We start from the raw sequence: 25,008 nt of genomic DNA on the forward strand, positions 1-25,008 counted from the left end.
AACCGTTCGGAAGCGCCGGCGGGTTACTAGCACCCCGATCGCCGCACGGAAAGTGTATAATAGGCTTTGTAATGCATACAAAGCCTATTATACAGGCTGCCTCCTGCCCTGGTGGTCCCAGTGTCCGAGGGACCACCAGGGCAGGCTGCAGCCACCCTAGTCTGCACCCAAGCACACTGATTTCTCTCCCCTGCCCCCTGAGCGCCCACAGCACCCCTCAGACCCCCCGCCCACCTCCCAGACCCATATTTATACCCAATCACTCCCTGTCACTATCTGTCAACGTCTTTTTTTTTTTAACCCTAAACTACCCCCTGTTCCCTCCTGATCACCCCCCCAACCCTCAGATTCTCCCCAGACCCCCCCCCCCCCCCGTGTACTGTATACCTCTACCCCCCTGTAATAACTCACTATTTACCTGTCAATCACCCCCTGTCACTGCCACCCATCAATCAGCCCCTAACCTGCCCCTTGCGGGCAATCTGATCACCCACCTACACCAATAGATCGCCCGCAGATCCGACGTCAGATCACCTCCCAAGTGCAGTGTTTACATCTGTTCTCTACCCTAAACACCCACTAATTACCCATCAATCACCCCCTATCACCACCTGTCACTGTTACCCGTCAGATCAGACCCTAATCTGCCCCTTGCGGGCACCCAATCACCCGCCTACACGCTCAGATTGCCCTCAGACCCCCCCCCCCCCCCTTATCAATTCGCCAGTGCAATATTTACAACTGTTCTTCCCTGTAATAACCCACTGATCACCCATCAATCACCCCCTGTCACTGCCACCCATCAATCTGCCCCTTGCGGGCAATCTGATCACCCACCCACACCAATAGATCGCCCGCAGATCCGACGTCAGATAACCTCCCAAGTGCAGTGTTTACATCTGTTCTCTACCCTAAACACCCACTAATTACCCATCAATCACCCCCTATCACCACCTGTCACTGTTACCCATCAGATTAGACCCTAATCTGCCCCTAGGGCACCCAATCACCCGCCCACACCCTCAGACCCCAGCCCTGATCACCTCGCCAGTGCATTGCTTGCATCTATTTCCCCCCTCTAATCACACCTTGAGACACCCATCAATCACCACCTGTCACCCCTAGCACACCTACTCATCAGATCAGGCCCTAATTTGCCCCGTGTGGGCTCCTGATCACTCGGCCAAACCGTCAGATCCCCCTCAGACCCCCTTCCGATCATCTCCCCAGTGCATTGATTGCATCTATTTTCCCCTCTAACCACCCCCTGAGACACCCATCAATCACCTCCTGTCACCCCCCTAGCACTCCTATCCATCAGATCAGGCCCAATACAACCTGACATCTAAGAGGCCACCCTGCTTATGACCGGTTCCACAAAATTTGCCCCCTCATAGACCACCTGTCATCAAAATTTGCAGATGCTTATACCCCTGAACAGTCATTTTGAGAAATTTGGTTTCCAGACTACTCACGGTTTAGGGCCCGTAAAATGCCAGGGCAGTATAGGAACCCCACAAGTGACCCCATTTTAGAAAGAAGACACCCCAAGGTATTCTGTTAGGTGTATGACGAGTTCATAGAAGATTTTATTTTTTTGTCAAAAGTTAGCGGAAATTGATGTTTATTGTTCTTTTCACAAAGTGTCATTTTCCGCTAACTTGTGACAAAAAATAAAATCTTCTATGAACTCACCATACTACTAACGGAATACCTTGGGGTGTCTTCTTTCTAAAATAGGATCTCTTGTGGGGTTCCTATACTGCCCTGGCATTTTACGGGCCCTAAACCGTGATGAGTAGTCTAGAATCCAAATCCCTTAAAACCTGACCTGTGAATAGGACGTTAGGCCCCTTAGCGCACCTAGGTTGCAAAAAAGTGTCACACATGTGGTATCACCGTACTCAGAAGAAGTAGTATAATGTGTTTTGGGGTGCATTTTTATACATACCCATGCTGGGTGGGAGAAATCTTTCTGTACATGGACAATTGTGTGTAAAAAAAAAATCTAATTGTCATTTACAGAGATATTTCTCCCACCCAGCATCTGTATGTGTAAAAATACGCCACAAAACACATTATACTACTTCTCCTGAGTACAGCGGTACCACATGTGTGGCACTTTTTAGCACCTTAAGTGCGCTAAGGGGCCCAAAGTCCAATGAGTACCTTTAGGATTTCACAGGTCATTTTGCTACATTTGGTTTCAAGACTACGCCTCACGGTTTAGGGCCCCTAAAATGCCAGGGCAGTATAGGAACCCCACAAATGACCCCATTTTAGAAAGAAGACACCCAAAGGTATTCCGTTAGGAGTATGGTGAGTTCATAGAATATTTTATTTTTTGTCACAAGTTAGCGGGAAATGACACTTTGTGAAAAAAAACAAATTAAAATCAATTTCCGCTAACTTGTAACAAAAAAAAAATCTATGAACTCACCATACTCCTAACGGAATACCTTGGGGTGTCTTCTTTCTAAAATGGGGTCATTTGTGGGGTTCCTATACTGCCCTGGCATTTTAGGGGCCCTAAACCGTGAGTAGTAGTCTTGAAACCAAATGTCGCAAAATGACCCGTGAAATCCTAAAGGTACTCATTGGACTTTGGGCCCCTTAGCACAGTTAGGGTACAAAAAAGTGCCACACATGTGGTATCGCCGTACTCAGGAGAAGTAGTATAATGTGTTTTGGGGTGTATTTTTACACATACCCATGCTGAGTGGGAGAAATATCTCTGTAAATGGACAATTGTGTGTAAAAAAAAAATCAAAAAATTGTCACCCCAAACCACATTATACTACTTCTCCTGAGTACGGCAATACCACATGTGTGGCACTTTTTTGCAGCTTAACTGCGCTAAGGGGCCTAAAGTCCAATGAGCATCTTTAGGCTTTACAGGGATGCTTACAAATTAGGCACCCCCCAAAATGCCAGGACAGTGAACACACCCCACAAATGACCCCATTTTGGAAAGTAGACACTTCAAGGTATTCAGAGGGGAGCATAGGGAGTCCATGGCAGATTTCATTTTTTTTTTGTCGCAAGTTAGAAGAAATGGAAATTTTGTTGTTTTTTTTTTGTCTCAAAGTGTCATTTTCCGCTAACTTGTGACAAAAAATAAAATCTATGAACTCACCATGCCTCTCACTGAATACTTTGGGATGTCTTCTTTCCAAAATGGGGTCATTTGGGGGGTATCTATACTATCCTGGAATTCTAGCCCCTCATGAAACATGATGGGTGGTCAGAAAAGTCAGAGATGCTTCCAAATGGGAAAATTCACTTTTTGCACCATAGTTTGTAAACGCTATAACTTTTACCCAATCCAATAAATATACACTGAATAGGTTTTTTTTTTAATCAAAAACATGTTTGTCCACATTTTTCGTGCTGCATGTATACACAAATTTTACTTTATTTGAAAAATGTCAGCACAGAAAGTAAAAAAAAAAAATCTTTTTTGACAAAATTCATGTCTTTTTTGATGAATATAATAAAAAGTAAAACTCGCAGCAGCAATCAAATAGCATCAAAAGAAAGCTTTATTAGTGACAAGAAAAGGAGGTAAAATTCATTTAGGTGGTAGGTTGTATGACCGAGCAATAAACCGTGAAAGCTGCAGTGGCCTGAATGGAAAAAAAGGCTCTGGTCCTTAAGGGGCGAAAAGACTGTGGTCCTCAAGTGGTTAAGCAACACGTTGTAATTTTCAGTCTAAGGCCTCTTGCACACTGCATGCATTTCAGATTCCGATTCCGCTTTTTAATCTGTTTTTACATCCGATTCCGATTCAGATTTTTAATCTTAACTGCATGCTGCGTTTTTTGATCCGTTTTTCTGTTGAATGTATTCAAGGAAAATCGGAAACGGAATCGGAATCGGAAAACGGATTTGCAGTGTGCAGGGAGCCTAAGATACATTTTCAGACAGGCTCAATGTGATGTTCCCTCCTCTTTCCTGCCCCATTGGCCCCCAAGAGAAGCAAATGGGAGTGAATCCTGCCACTTTCTGTCTGAAAATGTGAGTTGGTGGTAAGTGGATCCAGCATGAGGTAACCTTTCGTCATACTTTTGGTAGCTTTGCCTCGTGTCAGGTATACTTTATGTAGGAAGCTAGATAGAGCAAGACACAACAGTCATCTTTATAAATATATTTACTGGTATTGCTTCAAAACTGTGCAACCCGAAACCTTCTCAAAGCGGTCCTACAACCACCCATGGCTGTGTTTTAACATAAATTAATTCAAACCGTTGGAGCAGGAAAAGTAATTTGTAAGCGCATTTCCTTCCCCCACCTGAAGGAGGAACAGAGTAACGACCACCCCGGCTGATCAGCAAGCTCCAAAAGAACAAGCAACGTCATCCACTATCAGAGTCCACGCCAGAAGTGCCGCTGCTCTGCTGAGTCTATATAAAGCCCTTGAAGAACTAGCGAGTCCCATATAAGACATCCTTGTGTTAATCTTATGAAGAAGTCCGACGCTTCTGAATGGCTTTGGTCATCCGCTTGTACCAAGGCTTGATCCTGGTATTTTCCATCATATCTTCAAATGACTGCAAGCCCTCTGTGACCCTCAGAACCCCGTATACGGCCTGTGAATGATAACAGAAGCCAATAAGTACACAGAGATAGGGAATCACTGCAAGGAAAGAGGAAACAGACCTACCAGATCGGCCAGGTTTGGTTCAGAACCTCCAAGGAACTTCCTGTTCTTCCCTATAGCTGCCACCCAAGTGTTCGCTGCTGTATACAAGTCCTGCCGCACGTCATCTTGCAAGTTATGCCTGAAAAGACACACATTATTAAATGGACTGTAGTTAGTTTTTTTAGATTTTTGTACGATTATTAACTGAGGTCTTAAAAAGCTCAATAAAAGGCACAGATCTCAAATACATCACATTTACTTGGTCAACTGCACCTTCACCAGAAACTTCCTCTAGCACATACTTCTAGAGCTGCAGGCTGCAATAGTCTCAGACAGCTTTGTGACTGCAATCTGATCCACAGAAACTTGCAGAGTCAAACAGCCTGATGTTAGGGTGCGTATACACATGCAATTTTGATTGGCCAATGTTACCACCTTCCTGTAGTATGAGGGATTACCTATGCAATTTGTTCAAAGTATTCAAAATCTGCCTTCATACTACATACAGGGTTGGATCTAGACTTTTTGCTGCCTGAAGCAAACTTGTGCGGATGCTCCCCCACCCCAATTTGGAATGACAGCACAGCACCTGGCAATTTGCATCAAGCGTTATAGCCAAAGTGCGACCAATAAAAAAAATATAGGTGCCTCCAGCATAAGAAGCCAGGTATAGGTGCCCCCAGTATAGGAAGTAAGGTATAGGTGCCCCCAGTATAGGAAGTAAGGTATAGGTGCCCCCAGTATAGGAAGCCGGGTATAGGTGCCGCCAGTATAGGAAGTCAGGTATAGGTGCCCCCAGTATAGGAAGCCGGGTATAGGTGCCGCCAGTATAGGAAGTCAGGTATAGGTGCCCCCAGTATAGGAAGCCAGGTATAGGTTCCCCAAGCATAGGAAGCCAGGTATAGGTGCCTCCAGTATAAGAAGCCAGGTATAGGTACCCCCAGTATAGGAAGTAAGGTATAGGTGCCGCCAGTATAGGAAGTAAGGTATAGGTGCCGCCAGTATAGGAAGCCAGGTGTAGGTGCCGCCAGTATAGGAAGTCAGGTATAGGTGCCCCCAGTATAGGAAGCCAGGTATAGGTGCCTCCAGTATAAGAAGCCAGGTATAGGTTCCCCCAGTATAGGAAACTAGTTATAGATGCCTCCAGCATAAGAAGCCATGTATAGGTGCCCCCAGTATAAGAAGCCAGGTATAGGTTCCCCAAGCATAGGAAGCCAGGTATAGGTGCCGCCAGTATAGGAAGCCAGGTATAGGTGCCGCCAGTATAGGAAGCCAGGTATAGGTGCCGCCAGTATAGGAAGCCAGGTATAGGTGCCCCCAGTATAGGAAGCCGGGTATAGGTGCCCCCAGTATAGGAAGCCGGGTATAGGTGCCCCCAGTATAGGAAGCCGGGTATAGGTGCCCCCAGTATAGGAAGCCGGGTATAGGTGCCCCCAGTATAGGAAGCCGGGTATAGGTGCCGCCAGTATAGGAAGCCGGGTATAGGTGCCGCCAGTATAGGAAGCCAGGTATAGGTGCCCCCAGTGTAGGAAGCCAGGTATTGGTGCCCCCAGTGTAGGAAGCCAGGTATAGGTGCCCCCAGTGTAGGAAGCCAGGTATAGGTGCCCCCAGTGTAGGAAGCCGGGTATAGGTGCCGCCAGTATAGGAAGCCGGGTATAGGTGCCCCCAGTATAGGAAGCCGGGTATAGGTGCCGCCAGTATAGGAAGCCGGGTATAGGTGCCGCCAGTATAGGAAGCCGGGTATAGGTGCCGCCAGTATAGGAAGCCGGGTATAGGTGCCCCCAGTATAGGAAGCCGGGTATAGGTGCCCCCAGTATAGGAAGCCGGGTATAGGTGCCCACAGTATAGGAAGCCGGGTATAGGTGCCCCCAGTATAGGAAGCCGGGTATAGGTGCCCCCAGTATAGGAAGCCGGGTATAGGTGCCCCCAGTATAGGAAGCCAGGTATAGGTGCCGCCAGTATAAGAAGCCAGGTATAGGTTCCCCCAGTATAGGAAACTAGTTATAGATTCCTCCAGCATAAGAAGCCAGGTATAGGCGCCCCCAGTATAGGAAGTCAGGTATAGGTGCCTCCAGAATAAGAAGCCAGGTATAGGTTCCCCAAGCAAAGGAAGCCAGGTATAGGTGCCTCCAGAATAAGAAGCCAGGTATAGGTTCCCCAAGCAAAGGAAGCCAGGTATAGGTGCCTCCAGTATAAGAAGCCAGGTATAGGTGCCCCCAGTATAGAAAGTCAGGTATAGGTGCCCCCAGTATAGGAAGTCAGGTATAGGTGCCGCCAGTATAGGAAGTCAGGTATAGGTGCCGCCAGTATAGGAAGTCAGGTATAGGTGCCGCCAGTATAGGAAGTCAGGTATAGGTGCCGCCAGTATAGGAAGCCAGGTATAGGTGCCGCCAGTATAGGAAGCCAGGTATAGGTGCCCCCAGTATAGGAAGCCGGGTATAGGTGCCCCCAGTATAGGAAGCCGGGTATAGGTGCCCCCAGTATAGGAAGCCGGGTATAGGTGCCCCCAGTATAGGAAGCCGGGTATAGGTGCCCCCAGTATAGGAAGTCAGGTATAGGTGCCTCCAGTATAAGAAGCCAGGTATAGGTGCCCCCAGTGTAGGAAGCCAGGTATTGGTGCCCCCAGTGTAGGAAGCCAGGTATAGGTGCCCCCAGTGTAGGAAGCCGGGTATAGGTGCCCCCAGTATAGGAAGCCGGGTATAGGTGCCCCCAGTATAGGAAGCCGGGTATAGGTGCCCCCAGTATAGGAAGTCAGGTATAGGTGCCGCCAGTATGCTAGCCAGGTAATGGTAACCCCAGTGTAGGAAGCCAAGTATACGTGCCCCAGTATAAGTAGCCAAGTATAGTAAGGTGCCCCCAGTATAGGAAGCCAGATACAGGTGGCCCCAGTATAAGTAACCAAGTACAGGTGCCTCCAGTATAGGTAACCAGGTATAGGTGCCATCGGCTGGGGCAACAAGGCAGCGCCACTAGGCTGATTCCCAAAAGATTTCATGCTGAAATCGATCGTGAATCAGCTTGCAGTTTATGGCACCCAACAGATCTCTCTCCGATCAGATTCAATCAGAGAGAGAGCTGTCTCTTGGTTGGCCCACCAAAATCACTAGATGTATGGGCACCTTAACAGAGAGCATAGTGCAGTGGATTTATTTAGCAACTATATGTGGAATAAAGACTTTTCATTATGTGCTGTGCAAGAGTTTGGGTCCGCTTTAACAGCACTTGAATATGAAAACCTATCCATTGCAGACATCAGGACAGACACATGAGCTTCCTGTACCTACGAGGAAGCTGAAGTCCAAGATTCACTGACCTGCTCTTCAGTCTCTTGCCAATGATAAACATGGCTGCTGCTCCAAAATATTTGGCAAAGATGCCTTCCACTGAGCCGAAGTTCCCTTCACGGACAATGTAGTCAAACGAGGCCAGCGCTTCTCCTGGGGTCCGGTAAACATTGGGTGAGATAAGGTGGACCAGCCATTCGTCTGCCCACCGACGCCATTTCATCTCCTCCCTGCAGAGCACACATTGTGTTGAAGACACAGCTGCATATTAAAGGGCTCCTCCCACTCAGTGGTCTATCTGAAACACCTGTCATTTTGGATTCATAGCCAACATCCTATCGCACACAAACTTAGAATCCACAGACTTCTGACAGTTTGGTATCAGTTAAAATGTTTTTAAAAAAACATTCTTCCCTGTCCCCATGGAAATTAAATGTGTGTAATGTTCACGTTTAGCAGAAGGTCCCCCCATGTCTCCCATAATGCATTGCATTTATAGGTGAAACTCAAAAAATTAGAATATCGTGCAAAAGTCCATTTCTTTCAGTAATTCAACTTAAAAGGTGAAATTAATATATGAAATAGGAACCCTTTGCAGCGGTTTTGGATTGATCAGCTGGTTAGAGTCTGACACTTTGAGCCTAGAACATTTTCACAATATTATAATGGTCTGAGATTTTGAGGTCCTCGTAAGCTGTCCTCATAAGCCATATTTATCTAAACTATAACAAATAAATGGTTGAAATATCTCGCTTTCCATGTAATGAATTTCATATATAAGTTTCACCTTTTAAAGGGAATCTAAAGTGAAAATAAACTTATGAGATAATTAATTGTATGTGTAGTACAGCTAAGAATTAGAACATTAGTAGCAAAGAAACGAGTCTCCTATTGTTTCCAGTACAGGAAGCGTTATAAAACTTGAGCTGTTATCTATGCAGAAGAGCTTCTCTGAGCAGAACTATTTTCTGAAGCACTTATACATTAACCACTTCCCTACCCTGGGTTATTCCTCTTTAACCACTTAAGGACCGGCCAGTTTCAGACTCCTCCCCCCTTTTTTTCTCACTAGGGAGATGTCCTGTTGGGGGGGGGGGGGGTCTTATAGCCGCCGCATGTTTGTGCCTAGCGGGGGGGGGGGGGGGGCGCCTCAAAGCCCGCCTCCGCAGAGATATTCCCTCTCCTTCCCTCCCTCCCCTTCTCAATATAGGCGGTACAGGACAGCGATCCGTCCTGTACCGCCTCAGATAGGCTTCAGCCTATCAGATGGCGGCGATCCCCGGCCAATCAGAGGCCGGGGATCGCTGATCTCCTTTACGGCGCTGCTGTAACAGCAGCGCCGTACAATGTAAGCACCGGGGATTACTTACATTCAGCCTGCGAGCCGCGATCGGAGGCTCGCAGGCTGTTCACGGAGCCCCCCGCCGTGAACTGACAGGAAACTAGAAATACAGGGGCGACCAGCCGCTGCCGCCTATCGGTGTTGGCTGGTCGTTAAGTGGATAAAAACCAGAGCAATTTTCTGCATTTCACACTCTCTCCATTCATTAGCCAATAACTTTACCAATACTTATCACACAAATGATCTATACCTTGTTTATTTCGCCACCAATTAGGCTTTGTTTGGGTGTTACTTTTTGCTAAGAATTATTTTATTTTGTATGCATTTTAAAGGGAATAAGGGGAGAAAAATTAAAAAGTAATTATTTCTCAGTTTTCAGCCATAATAGTTTGAAAATAACACGCGCTACTGTAGATTAAACCCATACATTAATTTGCCTGTTTGTCCTGGTTATTAAAACATTTAAATTATGATCCTAGTACAATGCAATTTATGTGGCTCTTTTGTATCTCCCCCCCCCCCCCAGTTAGCCAGATGTGCTCCTGTATATTCCCCCTCCCCCATAGTTGGCCAGATGTGCCTGTCAACCCCCCCACCCACCTCAGTTAGCCAGATGTGGCAGTTTATCCCCTCCCTCCCCATAGTTGTCCAGGTGTTTTTTTTTATCTCCCCTTTTTCCCTCCCCCTATGGATAGCCAAGTGTGGGCCCCTTTATACCTCCCCCCTATGGATAGCCAGCTGTGTGCCTTGTAAGTCACCCCTCCCATGAATAGCCAGCTATGTTCCACTTTATCCCTCCCCCCATGGATAGCCAGCTGTGTGCGCTGTAATTCCCCCCACCCCACCCCATGGATAGCCAGGTGTGTGCCCCTTTATCCCTCCCCCCATGGATAGCCAGCTGTGTGCGCTGTAATTTCCCCCCCCCCCCATGGATAGCCAGGTGTAGGCCTTTTAAAGACACCCCCCACATGCCAGGTGCCCTCCCCCCGCCTGCAGGGAAGCACTACAAGTCATAATCTCTCACCTGCACTTGTTCCTGCAGTGATCGCGATCTCCTCCCTGCAGTACCGCTGTCAGCCACTAGGCTGAATGGATCGGGTCCTGGCTTGATGACATCATCAAGCCGGGAACCGACCCATTCGGCATAGTGAGGCTGACAGCGGTACTGAATGGAGGGGATTGCAATCGTCGCAGGAACAAGTGCAGGTGAGAGATTGCTACATTGTAATCATCCATGCTGCCCAATCGCAGCATGGAGGAAGGGGGAAGGGAAATCGGAGCCCTGAGAAGGGATGCATGTTTAGTGTAGTTAGGGGTTAATGAGTCCAGGGAGTAACCTGCTGTTACTCTCACTATTTAAAGGGAACCTGAACTGAGCGTGATAATGGATGTTTCCTTTTAAACAATACCAGTTGCTCGGCAGTGCTGCTGATCTCATTGGCTGTAGTAGTGGCTGAATCACACACCTGAAACAAGCAAGCAGGTAATCCAGTCTGACTTCAGTCAGAGCACCTGATCTGCATGCTTGTTGAGGGGCTGTGGCTAAAAGTATTGGAGACACATGATCAGCAGGGTTGTCAGGCAACTGGTATTATTTTAAAAGGAAACATCCATATCCTTCTCAGTTTAGGTTCCCTTTAACACTGTGCACCTTAATGCACGCTATGCGCGCTATTGGCAGCATAGTGTGCATTATTCCCTCTTGTCAGAATAACGCTCACTATACCCAGCATAGCGAGCGCTTGTAGCTAAGGCTTTGTATTACCTGTAACGGGCGCTCTGATCATCCCGCCCAGGACCATAAGTGATCCTGGCACTCTGATTGGCCCAGTAGACTGCCTGTCATGTGACATCACTTGACAGGCAGTCTATTGGGCCAATAGCACGCATAGCGTGCATTAAAGAGAACCCGAGGTGGGATTTTATTATGCTAGTGGGGCACAGAGGCTGGTTGTGCACACTAACACCAGCCTCTGTTGCCCCATGGTGTGCCTCCAAGACCCCCCTGCGCGCCGCTACACCCCCCGCAGTGCTGGCGACACGCAGCGTGTCGCCAGCACAATGTTTACCTCTGCGCTGTCTGTCAGTGCCGCTCCTCCGTATTGGCGCTACCAGCCCGCGTCCCTTCCCTCCAATCAGCGGGAGGGAAGGGACAGGGGCGGGTAGCGACGAAGCGGGGGAGCGGCGCTGACAGACAGCGCAGAGGTAAACATTGTGCTGGCGACACGCTGCGTGTCGCCAGCACTGCGGGGGGTATAGCGGCGCGCAGGGGGGTCCTGGAGGCACACCATGGGGCAACAGAGGCTGGTGTTAGTGTGCACAACCAGCCTCTGTGCCCCACTAGCATAATTAAATCCCACCTCGGGTTCTCTTTAAGGTGAACAGTAGCAGCAGGTTACTCCCACTATTTATGTTAGTGAATTGAGCCCTTAGGCCTAGTGCACACCAGAGCGGTTCGGCTGCATTTTGCGATCCGCTTGCGGCTGCGGATACGCTTGGGTAATGTATTTCAATGGGCTGTTGCACACCAGAGCGGGAGGCGGTTTGCAGAAACGCATACTCCCGGGCTGCTGCAGATTTTGGATTGCGGAGGCGTTTCTGCCTCAATGTTAAGTATAGGAAAAATGCAAACCGCTCTGAAAAACGGCACTTCAGAGCGGTTTGTCAGGCGTTTTTTGTCACAGTAGCTGTTCAGTAACAGCTTTACTGTAACAATACATGAACTCTACTACACCAAAAACGCTTCCCAAAACCACAAAACGCTAGCTGAAACGCTACAGTAAAAGAAGAAAAAGCATTTCAAAATCTGCTAGCATTTTGCGGATCTGCTAGCGGTTTTTGGTGTGCATCAGGCCTTGATGAAAGGAAAGAATTTATAAAGAAAGGAGCTGCAGGCATGTTTGTGAGAGGAGCTTAGACACAGCATTTGTTTGCAATGGAACACTAGGGAGAACTTTCAGCATAGCCCCCGCAATACTCACAGCTGTGCCTCTTTGGAAGAGTAGACTTGCTTTGTCTCCTGCTCATCCAGCATGAGCCAGTATCTGTTCTGGTATTCCGTCACCTCCTTCCCTTTCTCATTCTTCACCTGTATACCCGGGTAATAAGAGATAATCTCCTCCAGGCTTTTCCTTCTGGGAAACAGAAACATCACCATTGGAATATAAATGAGTCCCAGCAACTATAACAAATAAGGCCAGACACTTCCAGCCCCTACCTGGAGATAAGGAACGTCTTCATAGCACTGATGATAACAGAAGAGTCATTTAATTGCTGGAGAGAAAAGATTCATGTCAGTATTCTATAATCATAAGCAATCTCTATCTAAGGGACTATGTCAGTACTTAAAGTGACACTAATTAAAAAAAATATATATGATATAAAGAATTGTATGTGTAGCACTGATAATTAGAACATTAGTAGTAAAGAAAAGAGTCTCATATTTGCATTTTCAGTTATATTTTAGTTATATTGTATAACATTGCATCATTCTGTCATATTTATAATTTACAAACCATACTCTATTTTAAACCATGTCAAAGCAGAGCTAATGACCCTTTGAACTTTCCTGCAATAAAACCTTATCTTAAGCTGTCTCTCACTGTTTCTTTGATGTATAAGTGCTTCAGAAAACAGCAATGTCTTCAACCCAAGTTGCATAGCTAACAACTAAAGTTTCTGAACTCTTCCTGTACTGCTAACAATATGAGACGCTTTACATTGCTACTAATGTTCTATCTCTTAGTTGTACTACATACGGTATATAATTCATTAAATCAGAAGTTTGTTTGTTTGTTTTTTTTTGCTTCAGTGTCACTTTAAGGCACATAGACAAGCTCAATTAATTATTATTATTTATACAGAGCCAACATATTCCATACAACATGCAAAACATACAACAATGGGGAGCGTAGATATGAGTATTTCAACCTACTATATAATCAGGACAACCAGTGACACAGATACACACAAGTGATGTGTAATTTGAATAACATCAACAATACTAATAGATGTTCATTTGATAAACTGCACAGAAGCAGGAAACAAAAGGAGGAGGTTCCTGCCCTTAGGAGCTTACTGTCTAGAGCAGGGGTCAGGAATCTTTTTGGCTGTGAGAGCTATAAACACCACACATTTTAAAATGTATTTCCGTGAGAGCCATATAATATGTTTCAAACTGTGACAGTGCGCATGTGCAGCAGAGGGCTGTCCCTGTTGCCATGGTGATGTGTATACAGTTGATCCGCCGGGGAGTGTCAGACACATCTTCAGCTTCTCTTGGGTTTCAGCAACATCAGCAATTTCCCCGAGAGCCATACAGGAGAAATACAGACTAACAGCTTGTACAATTAACTAGCGTACTTGGAGGTCGATTCACTTTGTAGGATGAGATCCCTGCACTTGGGGGGGGGGGGGGGGGGGGGGGTGACAGGCAGCCTATTGGGCCAAAGTGCAGGAATCTCGTCCTACAAAGTCACTGGACCTAACGGTCCAGAGTGGGACATCTGGAGCAGCTGTTAGTTTTGGGGGGAGCGCGAGTAAGTTAGTAGTGCATGCCACAGCAGTAGCGTGCCTACTTTGAAAATTTTACTTGCGCTGCCACACTAAGCTGCGCTGCTTGAGCAGTGTAGCTTAGTGAATCAACCCCTACTGATTTGTATGTGAGCCAGATGTAGCCATCATAAGAGCCACATCTGGCTCCCGAGCCATAGGTTGCCTACCCCTGATCGAGAGGGTAGTGTGTTAAAACACTGGGGGAATAGAGTGGTTAGCAGATGAGGCAGTGAGCTTTAAATTATAGCTAATAGCAAATGGTTGTCTGAATAGGTGTGTCTTGAGGGTACGTTTGAAAATTTCCAGGTTTAAAGCATGATGGATATGCTGTGGGAGAGAGTTCCAAAGGAGAGGTGACACTCGTGAGAAGTCCTGGATGCGAAAGAGAGAGGAGGTTGGAAGTTGGATAACAAGAGGGTCTTATGGGAGGAGGGAAGGTTCTGGGATGGATGATATCTGGAGATAAATAAGGAAATGTACGGAGGGAATAGCCTATGTGATGCTGCTGGGCACCGACCCTTCGGGCGACACTGCAAGGTCGACACTGTACAGACATGTCGCTAGCCTGCAGGCTAGCAATGTGTTCTGTTGCAATGCGGGAGGGGGAGGGAGCAGCGCACAAGTGATGTCACACAGGAGCCAGGTGAGTGGGGAGTACAAGTATATTGCCCGTCGTCGAGCAGATTGCTGGCCCGGCAACCATCAGGAGCTGCTGTGCACACACTGGATTCTCAGCAGAGGTGGTCGTTATGGGATGCCTCGGCCGAGTTTTATCTAACGTGTGTGCGGTCCTTTAAAGCGTATCTCTACCTTCCCCAAGGAAAAAAAACAAACAATCCTTTCCAAACAGTCTCTGAATAGTTCAGGTGTTTTAACAGATGTTCCTGTAATTACTCAGAACTAGTGCTAACTAGATCAGCAGTGCCCAGCAACGCATATAATGCTGTCTGCTGCTCTTTTCTGCAGTTAGCTGTGTGCACAGCCTCCTCCCCCTGGGAAGCATCTGTCATATGACAGTTTAGCATTATATTCCTGCTGGTCCTAGCTCCCTTTCACTAATGCTGCACTGCACAAAGGCATCACCTAATGATAAATCTATGAAAAGCTGAATGGAATATCCGGAGCTGTGATTTTAAATGGGCAGGGAGAGACATGGTCAGTGGGCCCTAGACAGAGGCTGCGCAGTCCGACACCAATGGAAAACAGCAGTGGGAAGAGGTAACAATTGCAAGACGGTGAGCAGATATCAGAATGGGTATTAATACAGTAGAATGACTGGGCTCTGCCTAACAGCAGCTACTTTTTTACTGAAAGAACTGTTTTGACTGATCACTTGTTCAATAGCAGTGCACTGTGAAAAAGCCTTTAGTTAAAACACATATAATTGTAAACTGAGCCATAGACATGGACATTACCTTCACCTGGGTTGCACATCAGTTGTTTGTTAAGTTATAAATGACAGCAACTAATTTAGTGTTAAATGACCTAGGGGCCTAGTTTACACTATACACTGATGCATTTTAATTTTCCATAGAACAGCATTGTGAAAAAGCTTTCAGTTAAAACGTATAGTGGGAACTGAGCCATAGGAAAACATGAACATTACCTTGCACATCGGTTATCCAATCAGTTATAACTGACAGCAGCTGATGTAGTGTAAAGCTGAATAATCACATTGTGACACAGGAAGATGGATCCCAGCGACGACAAGCCATCCACGATCCATTTCCCTGCCAGCGGGTATACGTGACGTCACGCAATGGGCGCGAACAAGATTTCAAGCAATCGTGGTACTTTGCGTGGGAGTCATCGGGGATCTTAAAGAGACTGTAACAAAATTTTTAGCCTTATTTCTTCTATCCTATAAGTTCCCATACCTGTTTTAATGTGGTCTGGATTACTGCTGCCTTTCTAGTTGCACTGTCTCTGTAATATATCTAATCTTCTTTTCTGTGTCAAGCTTTGTCGACCCAGGAAGGAATGGGCTGACTCTGTTGTAATGAATACAAGTTATGCACGCCCCCTGCAGGCTCTGTGTGCTTTGTTTACTCCTCACGCTGTTGCAGCTCACCGCACGGAGATAGGCGAAAATAGACTATTTCCGTCAGGTCCGCTCTACTGCACAGGCGCAGGAGACTTGCGCCTGCGCAGTAGAGCGGCCCAACAGCGATCGGCTATTTTCACCTATCTCCGTGTGGAGAGCCGATACTGCGCCTACACTGGAGCCGGGAAGGTAAATATTTACATCGCCGCCATTCCGGGAGGATTTTCGCCGCCACCGTGGGACCGAGGAGGACGGGGGAAGCCTCAATAGGATCTGGAGGCTTCCCCCACCCGAGGTGAGTAACCCCCAGGGGAGGTTTTTAAAGTTACAGATTTTCTTTAAACATCCGTTCCGCCATGGTGGTCGTTGTCGCCGTGCATCACCAAATGTTGTTCGTGTAACGACGTGTTTGTATCCATGTTGTGAGATTGCGGAAATGATAGCTTGTAGCTCCAAAAAAAAAAAAATTCCGGTCAACAGAAAAATCGTCTAAAAAATTGCTTAGTGGGTATGCTCCTTTAACGGAGGGTCCTATCAGTTACAACTGAAGTGCAGCCCAGGTGAAGGTAACATCGTATTTCCCTATGGCTCAGTTCACATTATATTTTGACTGTAAGCCTTTCACAATGCACTGCTATGGGACAATTCATGAGTAAAAAGATGCATCAGCACGAAAGAGGATTAATGATTCTTCTACACAATCATGTAAAGGGATTGTACAGTAAAGGTGCCTATACATCAGATGGTGTATGGGCAGCTGGACCAAGAGACAAATCTCTCTTTGATCAAATCTGATCGGATAGAGATCTGTTGCCTGCCCACACACCACAGGCCGATTCCTAATCAATTTCATTCTGAAATCTCTCGGGAATCGGTATTGTGATGTCATACATGTGGCCACGTTATACCGGCAACCACGTGGTGCGGTTGTATGCGGATTGAGCCTGGAGCCACCCGCGGACACAAATTATACTGCATGGGGGGGGGGGGGGGGGGCTTTGGTAATAGCCCCCTAAATTCCATTATGTGAGTCTCTCGTCCCGATATCGCATGCCACTGCCGCCGCGCAACCGACTGAGCATGTCGGCCCTGCATCTTGCAGCATGTCAGATCGATACATTTTGGCCAGAAATTAATCACATCGTCAATCGGGCATGCTCTTGGTGGCACCGATTTTCATCTGATCTGATTATAATAATGGAATTGGATGGTCGATTGGCCACCAAGTCATCTGATGTATGGCCATCTTAAAAGTTTACCTGGCTCCCATATCCCAAGTATAGTCAGCAATGGGGCAGCAGCTGCCACTGGCCAGGAGGATGGGAACCTTCCTATACGTTATAGCACAAGTGTTTGCAGAGCAGAGAACTTACAATGGGGCAGCAGCTGCCACTGGCCAGCAGGATGGGAACCTTCCTATAGGTTATAGCACAAGTATTTGCAGAGCAGAGAACTTACAATGGGGCAGCAGCTGCCACTGGCCAGCAAGATGGGAACCTTCCTATAGGTTATAGCACAAGTATTTGCAGAGCAGAGAACTTACAATGGGGCAGCAGCTGCCACTGGCCAGCAGGATGGGAACCTTCCTATAGTTGGAAAATTTGATCTCCTTCCTCATGACGGGATTCACCTCCACTATCTCATGTGGTAGCTGGTAGTAGTCGAGGAAGGCCCGCACCTTACTGCAGAAGGGACAGGTCTTGTACTGGTACAGTGTGAGCTGAAGAGCGCCCTCTGGAGCCTGAAATAAAAAAAGGCAGTGTGAATACATTAAAGGGGTACTTCAGCCTAAGCAAAAATACCATCATTAAGTTACATTAGTTATGTTAATTTAAATAGGATAGGTAATGTAATCTCTTACCCATCCTTTTTTAAAAGAAATGTTTGTGATTTCATGGGGGCAGCCATAGGTTTTTGGTCGAAAGGAGGTGAAAGGGAGCATGAGACACAGTTCCAACTGTCCTGTGTCCTGATCACCCCTCTCAGCTGCGGCGCTAGGATTCAAATCTCAAATTCAAAATAAAAAATTGCATCAAAACAGCAGAAGGAGAACAACAACAGAAATCCCATCATGCTTTGCACAGCATAAGGGAAAAAATGCCCAGGCAGTTTTCTTCTGTGCAGCTAAAAATGAGACTTGGGTAAGAAAAAGTTCTGATGCTGTGAAACTGTTAAAGAAACACCGAGCCTTTTCAGTGCTGCTGAGTAGATTTTTAGTCTGGAGGTTCACTTTAACCTAAAGCTGCTCACTGAACAAACCCAATTCACGAATCTGAAGATGATCTGCAGTGCAGGCTTAAGGCCTGGTACACACAAGGGGATTTGCGGCCGTTTCATACAAACGATGGTTCCATTCAATCTCCTGATCAGGAAATGATAGTATGGGAAGGCCAAACCACTCTTCGTGTGCCGACGTGCCTTTTCGATGCGTTGCCTGATCTGTCAGTAATCTAAATACTTCCCAGACAATTCTAAGAGGGACGTACTTATTGTAGTTAAAGAAGTGCCTATGTTGGAGGTACTTATAGAAATCATGCTAAGCAGGTGGCACTTAGAACTGAGATCAGAGAAGGTTCCAAATGTATCATCAAGGAGTTGGTCAATAGTATTTTAACCCTTCCCTGCCCAGTTGCTAAATGAAATATTGTCTAATATGGATAATGTTGTAATCGGTATATTGAGGTTTATTCCCTGTTGGGCTGCGGTGGTGGGGTGTTTAGGACTATTCAGTTAATACCTCTAACTAAGAATCCTATTAAGCATGATTTATATTGTTTATTGGGTAGGCTATCTTGTTCCATGCTTTTGTGGGATCGTACATACGAAATAGCTCGGGCCTGTTCCAATATTGTTGCCTGATAATAGACCTTTTGGTCTGGAAGGCCAAAGGCTCAACCCCACTTTAACAAGTATGACACCTCTGATTTTGGATATACAGTAGAATCCCTTTAAAGTAAACGTCAAGGGACCAGGACAAGTAGTTTACTTTATCGGCAGTTTACTATAGCAGAATTGGTCATACATTGTATATTTATACAGGCGCGTGGTCGGGACCTGGGAATGGAGTTTACTATAGCCAGAGATTTGCTATAAGAAAATTGTACTGTAATGCTTTGTTTAAACATGGGGATAGTTTGTAGATAGTAAAATAAAGATGTCCTAAAAATATATACCGTAATTATCCAGTTAGTGATCAAAGAGGGTTTTGTGAATTTAGGAACGATTTAAGGTTCATGGCCTTTCCCTTCTGCTACTGCACAGCAATCTGAGGTAAACCGGATTATTCCTATGAGGGAGCTGATTAGTGAGGACACCAGCGAACACAGAGATTTTTACACGCATCATCCTGCTGGACTCTATTCCGGGACTCTCTAGAGTTCAGCAGTTTGCCATTGTTGGTTTAGTAACTGTGAATCAACTTGACGGCTAAGTATTACCATCTAAGATCAATCACCTCATAAATTCATCCTATAATAACCAAAAGCACAGAAAATGGGCTTATTTAGCTTGAAAAAAGGTGACTGAGTGGTGACCTGATTAACATGTATAAATACATCAGAAGGAAATACAAAAGATTGGCAGATGAGATGTTTGTCCCTAGGGTTGTACGACGGAAAAGGGGACATGATTTGCGTATGGAGGAAAAAAGTTTTTGCCATCTATTTAGAAAGGGGTCCTTCACAGTGAGAGTGGTTAAAATCTGGAATATCTTTCTTCAGGAAGTAGTTATGGCAAACTATATCTACATTTAAAGAGGGCCTGGATGCTTTCCTTGCATTGAAGGGCATCCACGTTTATAATTATTAGGTAATTCCCAGAAGAGTTGATTCAGGGATTTATCTGACTTCCATCTGGATTTGTGAAGGAAGGATTTTTCCCCTTTAAGGCTAATTGGCCCAGGCCTTGTTTTTATGCCTTATCCTGGACCAACTGGGATATGTGCGGGTTCAGGATAGTGTTTTTTTTTTCTGGTTGAACTTGACGGATGGATGTCTTTTTTCAACCAAACTAATTATGTAACTATTTAAGATCTAAATATACCATAAGACAGCTTGCTAAGCAGAATGCCCAAATCTTACCTCCACCTCAACATGTCAAATCTGTCTTCTGTTGGTGAAAATCCTGATTTAAAGGGAACCAGAGATGAACGTTTCACACAAAATAAACATATCAGTCGATAGCTTCCGGGTTATGAGTTGTTCTGGATGTGCTGTCTAGGCTATATGAGACTAGGCTGCTATTTAGGCTATGTGCTTGCATTTTGGTATGATGTGCAGCAGCCTGTAGGAAGTGTCTCTCATAGGAATGAAACTGCAGTCATCATTAGTATCTATGCTGAGAGCACACAGAGCACACAGATCATATTGCAGGCTTGCAGCCACACTTGTCTGTTTCAGAGATTCTCTCTCAGCAGCAGCAGACCCTCCCATGTCATCACAGCTCTCAGTATGCAAAGCAGGAAATTTGAGCCAGGAGGTGGCAACCTCCACAGAAGAGTGACTCAGCTATAATGATTCCAGGTCAAACCTAGACTGAGCCAGTCGGGGATTCTTATCACAGCTGCTAATAGACTAATTAAGCCGATAAGAATGAAACTAAAAGCAGGGTAGGTGTTTACTGTCATGTTCCCACTGATAAATGTAATAAAATACATGAGGGTGATTCGTCTCTGGTTCTCTTTAAAGCCTAAATTCCATTCCCACTGCTGCCTTGTATTCCCCTGCTAATGTTGTCTGCACATGTAATTCTCAAACGTATCGATCTTAACACAATTGCAAATTGATTGTGTGAATGTATTAAAAATGTATTTGATGCAGCTAGATCTAAAACTACAGCTAAATTTTCTAGATCCCGTATTTCACGGTGTGACTGTATTTGTACAATCAATTATTCTTATGTTGGTTTGATTTTGTAATGTCACTGTTTTAGTGTATTGAAGTGAAAGCTTTGAATGTTCACAACTGAAAAAGCATGGCCAGAATAAGAAAACCCCTCATACTTGCCTACAGGGACACTCATTTTAGTGTTCAAGGCAGGTGAGTTGCTAGGTGCAAAGATTAGGGCCCATGCCCCAAATCTTTAAGATCTGAGCCCCCACTGTCATAGGCATCAGCGCCACTGGCAGTGCCCTGAATGTCAGACTTGCGCTCACTTGTCTGGGCTTAAGACTCTCCATGGCTACAGCAGCATCACTCCTCATGTGACCCGCCAGTACGTACTGGGGTGCTCTGTGTTGAGAGATGCCACCAGAGCTTTAAGAGTCAGGACATTCAAGGAAGAGCACAGAGATGGCGTGACTGAAGCTCGGACAGGTAAGATAACTCTCTGCTTGCCACTCTGCAAAAGAGGGGGTGGGAAGGCACTCGAGGCAACCTAATTATACTGTGGGGCATATGAGGCTGCCTTATTATACTGCGGGGCACCAGGGGCCCCCAAACAATAAGGGCATCAGAGACTACCTAATACTACTGAGAACTTCTAGAACTGGGGGTTACCAGAGGCTACCCAATACACATGACGTAATAATGTAATTAGGCTAAATTCCCCATACAAAATTAACCATCTGCTTAATTATGTGTGAAGGAATCTGTCCAACTACATTTAGGGTGGGGTGGTGGGTACATTTCTTGTGTGCGAGTGGTGGAGGGCATTCTGCCTATTTATATTATTCAGGGTGGGCGGTATGTTTCCTAATCACCTGTGGGGGGATTCTGCCTAATTACATTACTTGGATGGGGACACACTGCACAATAATGTGTGAGAACTCTGCCTAATTATGATTTTGCTTTGCTTTTTTGTGTCTGATGGGCTGCTGCTTATTTATGAATTCAGGGCCCTTTTTCACTGGCTGCGATCTGAACGTCATACGCACGTCCACGTGTACACCGGCAACCACGTGGGGCGCGTGTATGAATGGAGAACAGCGCCCGGAGCCAGCAATGGACGCAGACAGGTAATGTATGTATAGTGCACTGAGCACCGGGGGCGGGGAGGCACATTGAACGTTAGGGGGGGGCAGTGTCAGGGGTTTCGTCGCTCGTCACAGATCGCTCGCCGATACCGCTGCACACCAAGACAGCCTCATATCCTGCAGCATGTCCGATCAACATGCCCGCCCCGAAATTGGTCGCATTGTTGATTGGGCATGCACTTGGCAGCACTAATCTTCATCCAATTCAATAATAATTAATGAATTGGAGGGTCGATTGACCACCAAGTCGCTAGATGTATGGGTACATTAATGATTATCTCACAGCTCTATCAAGCAGTTGTCAGGTTATCAATTAGTAGCTTACAGAGCCGACTGGTCCTGTGAATACATTATTATTATTATTGATTTATATAGTCAAGTGCCATCATCTTCCGTGGCGCTGTACAATAGCATACAGGGTATAACAACATATATACAGAGTGTACAATATAACAGTTGATATAAGACAAAAGGGTATAACAGCTAAAGCAGCAACAAATTAACTACATATTTTACAGGGGTGGGAGGTATGTACACCCTTTACACAGTGTTGTGACACAAAAGGGGGAAGAGAGCCCTGGCCAAAAGGCCTTACAGCCTAAACGTTTAAGGTATAGGACAGTAGGTAAAGGGAAGCTGTGTGTGGGGTGGTAGAAACGGTGGTCAGTGGGCGGTGTCCTAGGTAGGAGTATGCTTGTGTGAAGAGGTGAGTTTTCAGCTTGCGCCTAAGAATAGTAAGTGTGGATGAGTGGCGGATGTGTTGAGGGAGAGTGTTTCGGAGAGGATCAAGCGAAGTCTTGTAAGCGGGAGTGGGAAGAGGTGATCAGGGAAGAAGACATGGATATCGTTAGCACAGCGGAGATTGCGTGTAGAATGGTATCTGGAAATAAGTTGATTAAGATAGGAAGGAGCTACGTTGTGGAGAGCTTTGTAGGCGAGAGTAAGGATTTTAAATTGTATCCTTTGTGTAACTGGCAGCCAGTGAAGGGACTGACATTAACCAACGTCAACCAATTCTGGTTATGTAGAGCTAATAAATAATACAAATGTCATAATTCCTGTTATACTTCTGTCACAGGCACAGGAGACAAGAGGCAGAGAAAGCTGTTCAAACAAAAGCTGACATTCAGAAGCAAAGCTCCATGTGACCCGGATCTTTTCTAAGGAAGCAAAAGGCAACAAATGCTGTCAGGCAGAAGGAGAGAACATACTCATCAGCAATAAGAGGATATAAATATCAAGGCATAATAAAATACATTTTATGTTACATGGAAAGCAATATAGGAAGCCAATATGTTGAGGTGACCCAGCAGGAAAGTCTATAGGGAACAGTTCTCCAAGTACAGCAACATATTCAAATTGAAGCATTCTAGTTGGCTGAATAGTGTTGGCGTATTATTACTACAACCCATCTGAAACCTAGGAGTTCCAGAGGGTGCTGTCCACCCAATCACATTGGACTTTCTCACTGGGCCATCTAAACTATACTAGCTCCCAATACAGTTCTATTTTTGATTGGGAATACAGATGGTCAGTGAGATACAAATGTTAACCTAAGTGCACATTTAACCTCCCTGGCGGTAACCCCAAGTCAGGCACGGGGCTGAGATCCACAGCTCAGTGCGGTAACTAGTGATGGGTCGTTCGCGAACGAGCCAGCTCATTGCTGCGAACGTCAAGAGCCGGTTCTCAGTTTTAAAAGAGCCGACGCCTCAGCCGCTTTGCTCTGTAATAAAGGGCAGTGAGGTATGCTGGGAGATGTAGTCCTCCTCTTACAGCCTGTAGGAGTGTATGGGGCAGAGCAGAGCAATAGGGATTGCCCCAGTCAGAGAAGCAGTCTGGAGTTGTCATGGAGAAGGGGGCGGGGCTTTTACTCCGATTCTGAGTGGTGTGTAGTGATATTTAATGAAGAGCCGATTCAGAGCCGTAAGAGCCGGCTCTTTAATGGGAGCCGATTCAGAAGAGCCGATTCTCTAAGAAGAGCCGGAATTCCCATCACTAGCGGTAACCCCGAGCCTGACAGGATCACAGAGAGGCAAGTGCTTGGCTGCTGGAGATCTCTCTATTTAGCAGCATGATCTTTTCCTGGTTTTAGGGTCTGAAAGCATGCAGAAAAATTGCACCGCTTTTAGACTCTAAAATCCAGAAATAATCATAACGCTAGGGAGGTTAAAGAAAACCTGAGATGGGAGGATAGAAAAAAAATTAGACATACCTGGGACTTCTTCCAGCCTCCTTCAGGTGATAGCTCTCGCTTATTGTCCTCCTCCCGCTGGATCCTCCATAATTCTTCAACTCGGGATGTACTGCGAATGCACGACCTGGCCACGTGCGCACCCCCATCGCGCTCTCGTAGCCAGGAGCGTACTGTGCATAATTCTCCCTGTAACAGGAGTACAATGGGGGAGGGGGTCTGGGGAGTGCACTGCCAGACTGCACAACTCCAAACTGGCCCCCGACTGAAGGAATTACGGGGCCGAATAGCGGAGGATCCAGGCGGCACAGGAGGATGGAGAGGGAGCAATCAGCCTGAATGAAGCTGGAGGAATGTACCATTTTTTCTATCCCCCTCTCAGATACACTTTAAAACAAATTGTAGGCAGCTTTTAATTTCAGCTCCTGACAATTTTGATCAGCCCAATTCCAAGCATTATAAGTTTGCATTATGTTTGCATGCAAGTCAGATTGATTCTTATCTCACTCACCAGACAGTTACTTAATAAGAATAATACACACCTGGTGCTCTTCCTCTGCCTTCTGCTCAGCCAGGGCATAGTTTAGAGTTTGCAGCACCCCCAATGTGCCACCCACAGCAAACAGCACCCCCAACATTCCTCTCCCCCCTCTGCCAGCCTCCTCCTGCCCCTTCCAGTCTGCCCTGTACCCCCTGGAGCTAGGGAGGGGTATCTGCCCTGTGAGTGAGGCAGCCAAGGGCAGGCAGTTACCCCTTCTTGCAGTGAATGAGCTCTGCAAGCAGACATATCCTCTACACCCCTGTCTGGAGAGGGCCATTGATCCCTGCATGATTCCAGTCCTGCCAGCCCTCCAGTGCCCCACCAGCCTCCATGACAGTGTGCCCAGCTCGTGTGCCCTGAGCGCTGCCATCTTTTCCTGCAGCCTGGCCCCGCCTACTCTGCCGATCAACACAGAGCGGCGCGTGCCGGTAGGCGG

The 25,008-nt window shown here is 46.3% G+C and overlaps 1 protein-coding gene across 3 annotated transcripts; it reads right to left on the bottom strand.

Moving 5' to 3' along the window:
- Positions 1-4,135: 4,135 nt before the first annotated feature.
- Positions 4,136-24,982, bottom strand: PTGES2 (prostaglandin E synthase 2). Of its 3 annotated transcripts, XM_068248532.1 has the most exons (7): positions 24,574-24,982; positions 17,410-17,607; positions 12,486-12,541; positions 12,250-12,402; positions 7,956-8,156; positions 4,664-4,781; positions 4,136-4,589 (listed from the first exon to the last, which is right to left on the bottom strand). In XM_068248532.1, the coding sequence occupies exons 1-7, from the start codon at positions 24,940-24,942 to the stop codon at positions 4,461-4,463; spliced, it is 1,224 nt and encodes a 407-aa protein (XP_068104633.1). In that variant the 5' UTR covers positions 24,943-24,982; the 3' UTR covers positions 4,136-4,460. The 3 variants fall into 3 exon arrangements, with proteins under 3 accessions (XP_068104633.1, XP_068104634.1, XP_068104635.1); XM_068248533.1 differs by lacking the exons at positions 17,410-17,607; positions 24,574-24,982 and adding an exon at positions 17,240-17,283; XM_068248534.1 differs by lacking the exons at positions 17,410-17,607; positions 24,574-24,982 and adding an exon at positions 17,155-17,176.
- Between the last annotated feature and the right edge of the window lie 26 nt (positions 24,983-25,008).

The sequence above is a fragment of the Hyperolius riggenbachi genome, chromosome 8, assembly GCF_040937935.1.
Source record: "Hyperolius riggenbachi isolate aHypRig1 chromosome 8, aHypRig1.pri, whole genome shotgun sequence".
NCBI classification, from domain to species: Eukaryota; Metazoa; Chordata; class Amphibia; order Anura; family Hyperoliidae; genus Hyperolius; species Hyperolius riggenbachi.

Coding starts and splice junctions, on each gene's coding strand:
- PTGES2 (XM_068248532.1), bottom strand. CDS start 24,942: ATGGCAGCGCTCAGGGCACACGAGCTGGGCACACTGTCATGGAGGCTG. Junction 12,542..17,409: donor GTGGCAGCTGCTGCCCCATT/GTAAGTTCTCTG, acceptor TTTTCTCTCCAG/CAATTAAATGACTCTTCTGT. Junction 4,782..7,955: donor GGCAAGAGACTGAAGAGCAG/GTCAGTGAATCT, acceptor GTGTCTTTTCAG/GCATAACTTGCAAGATGACG.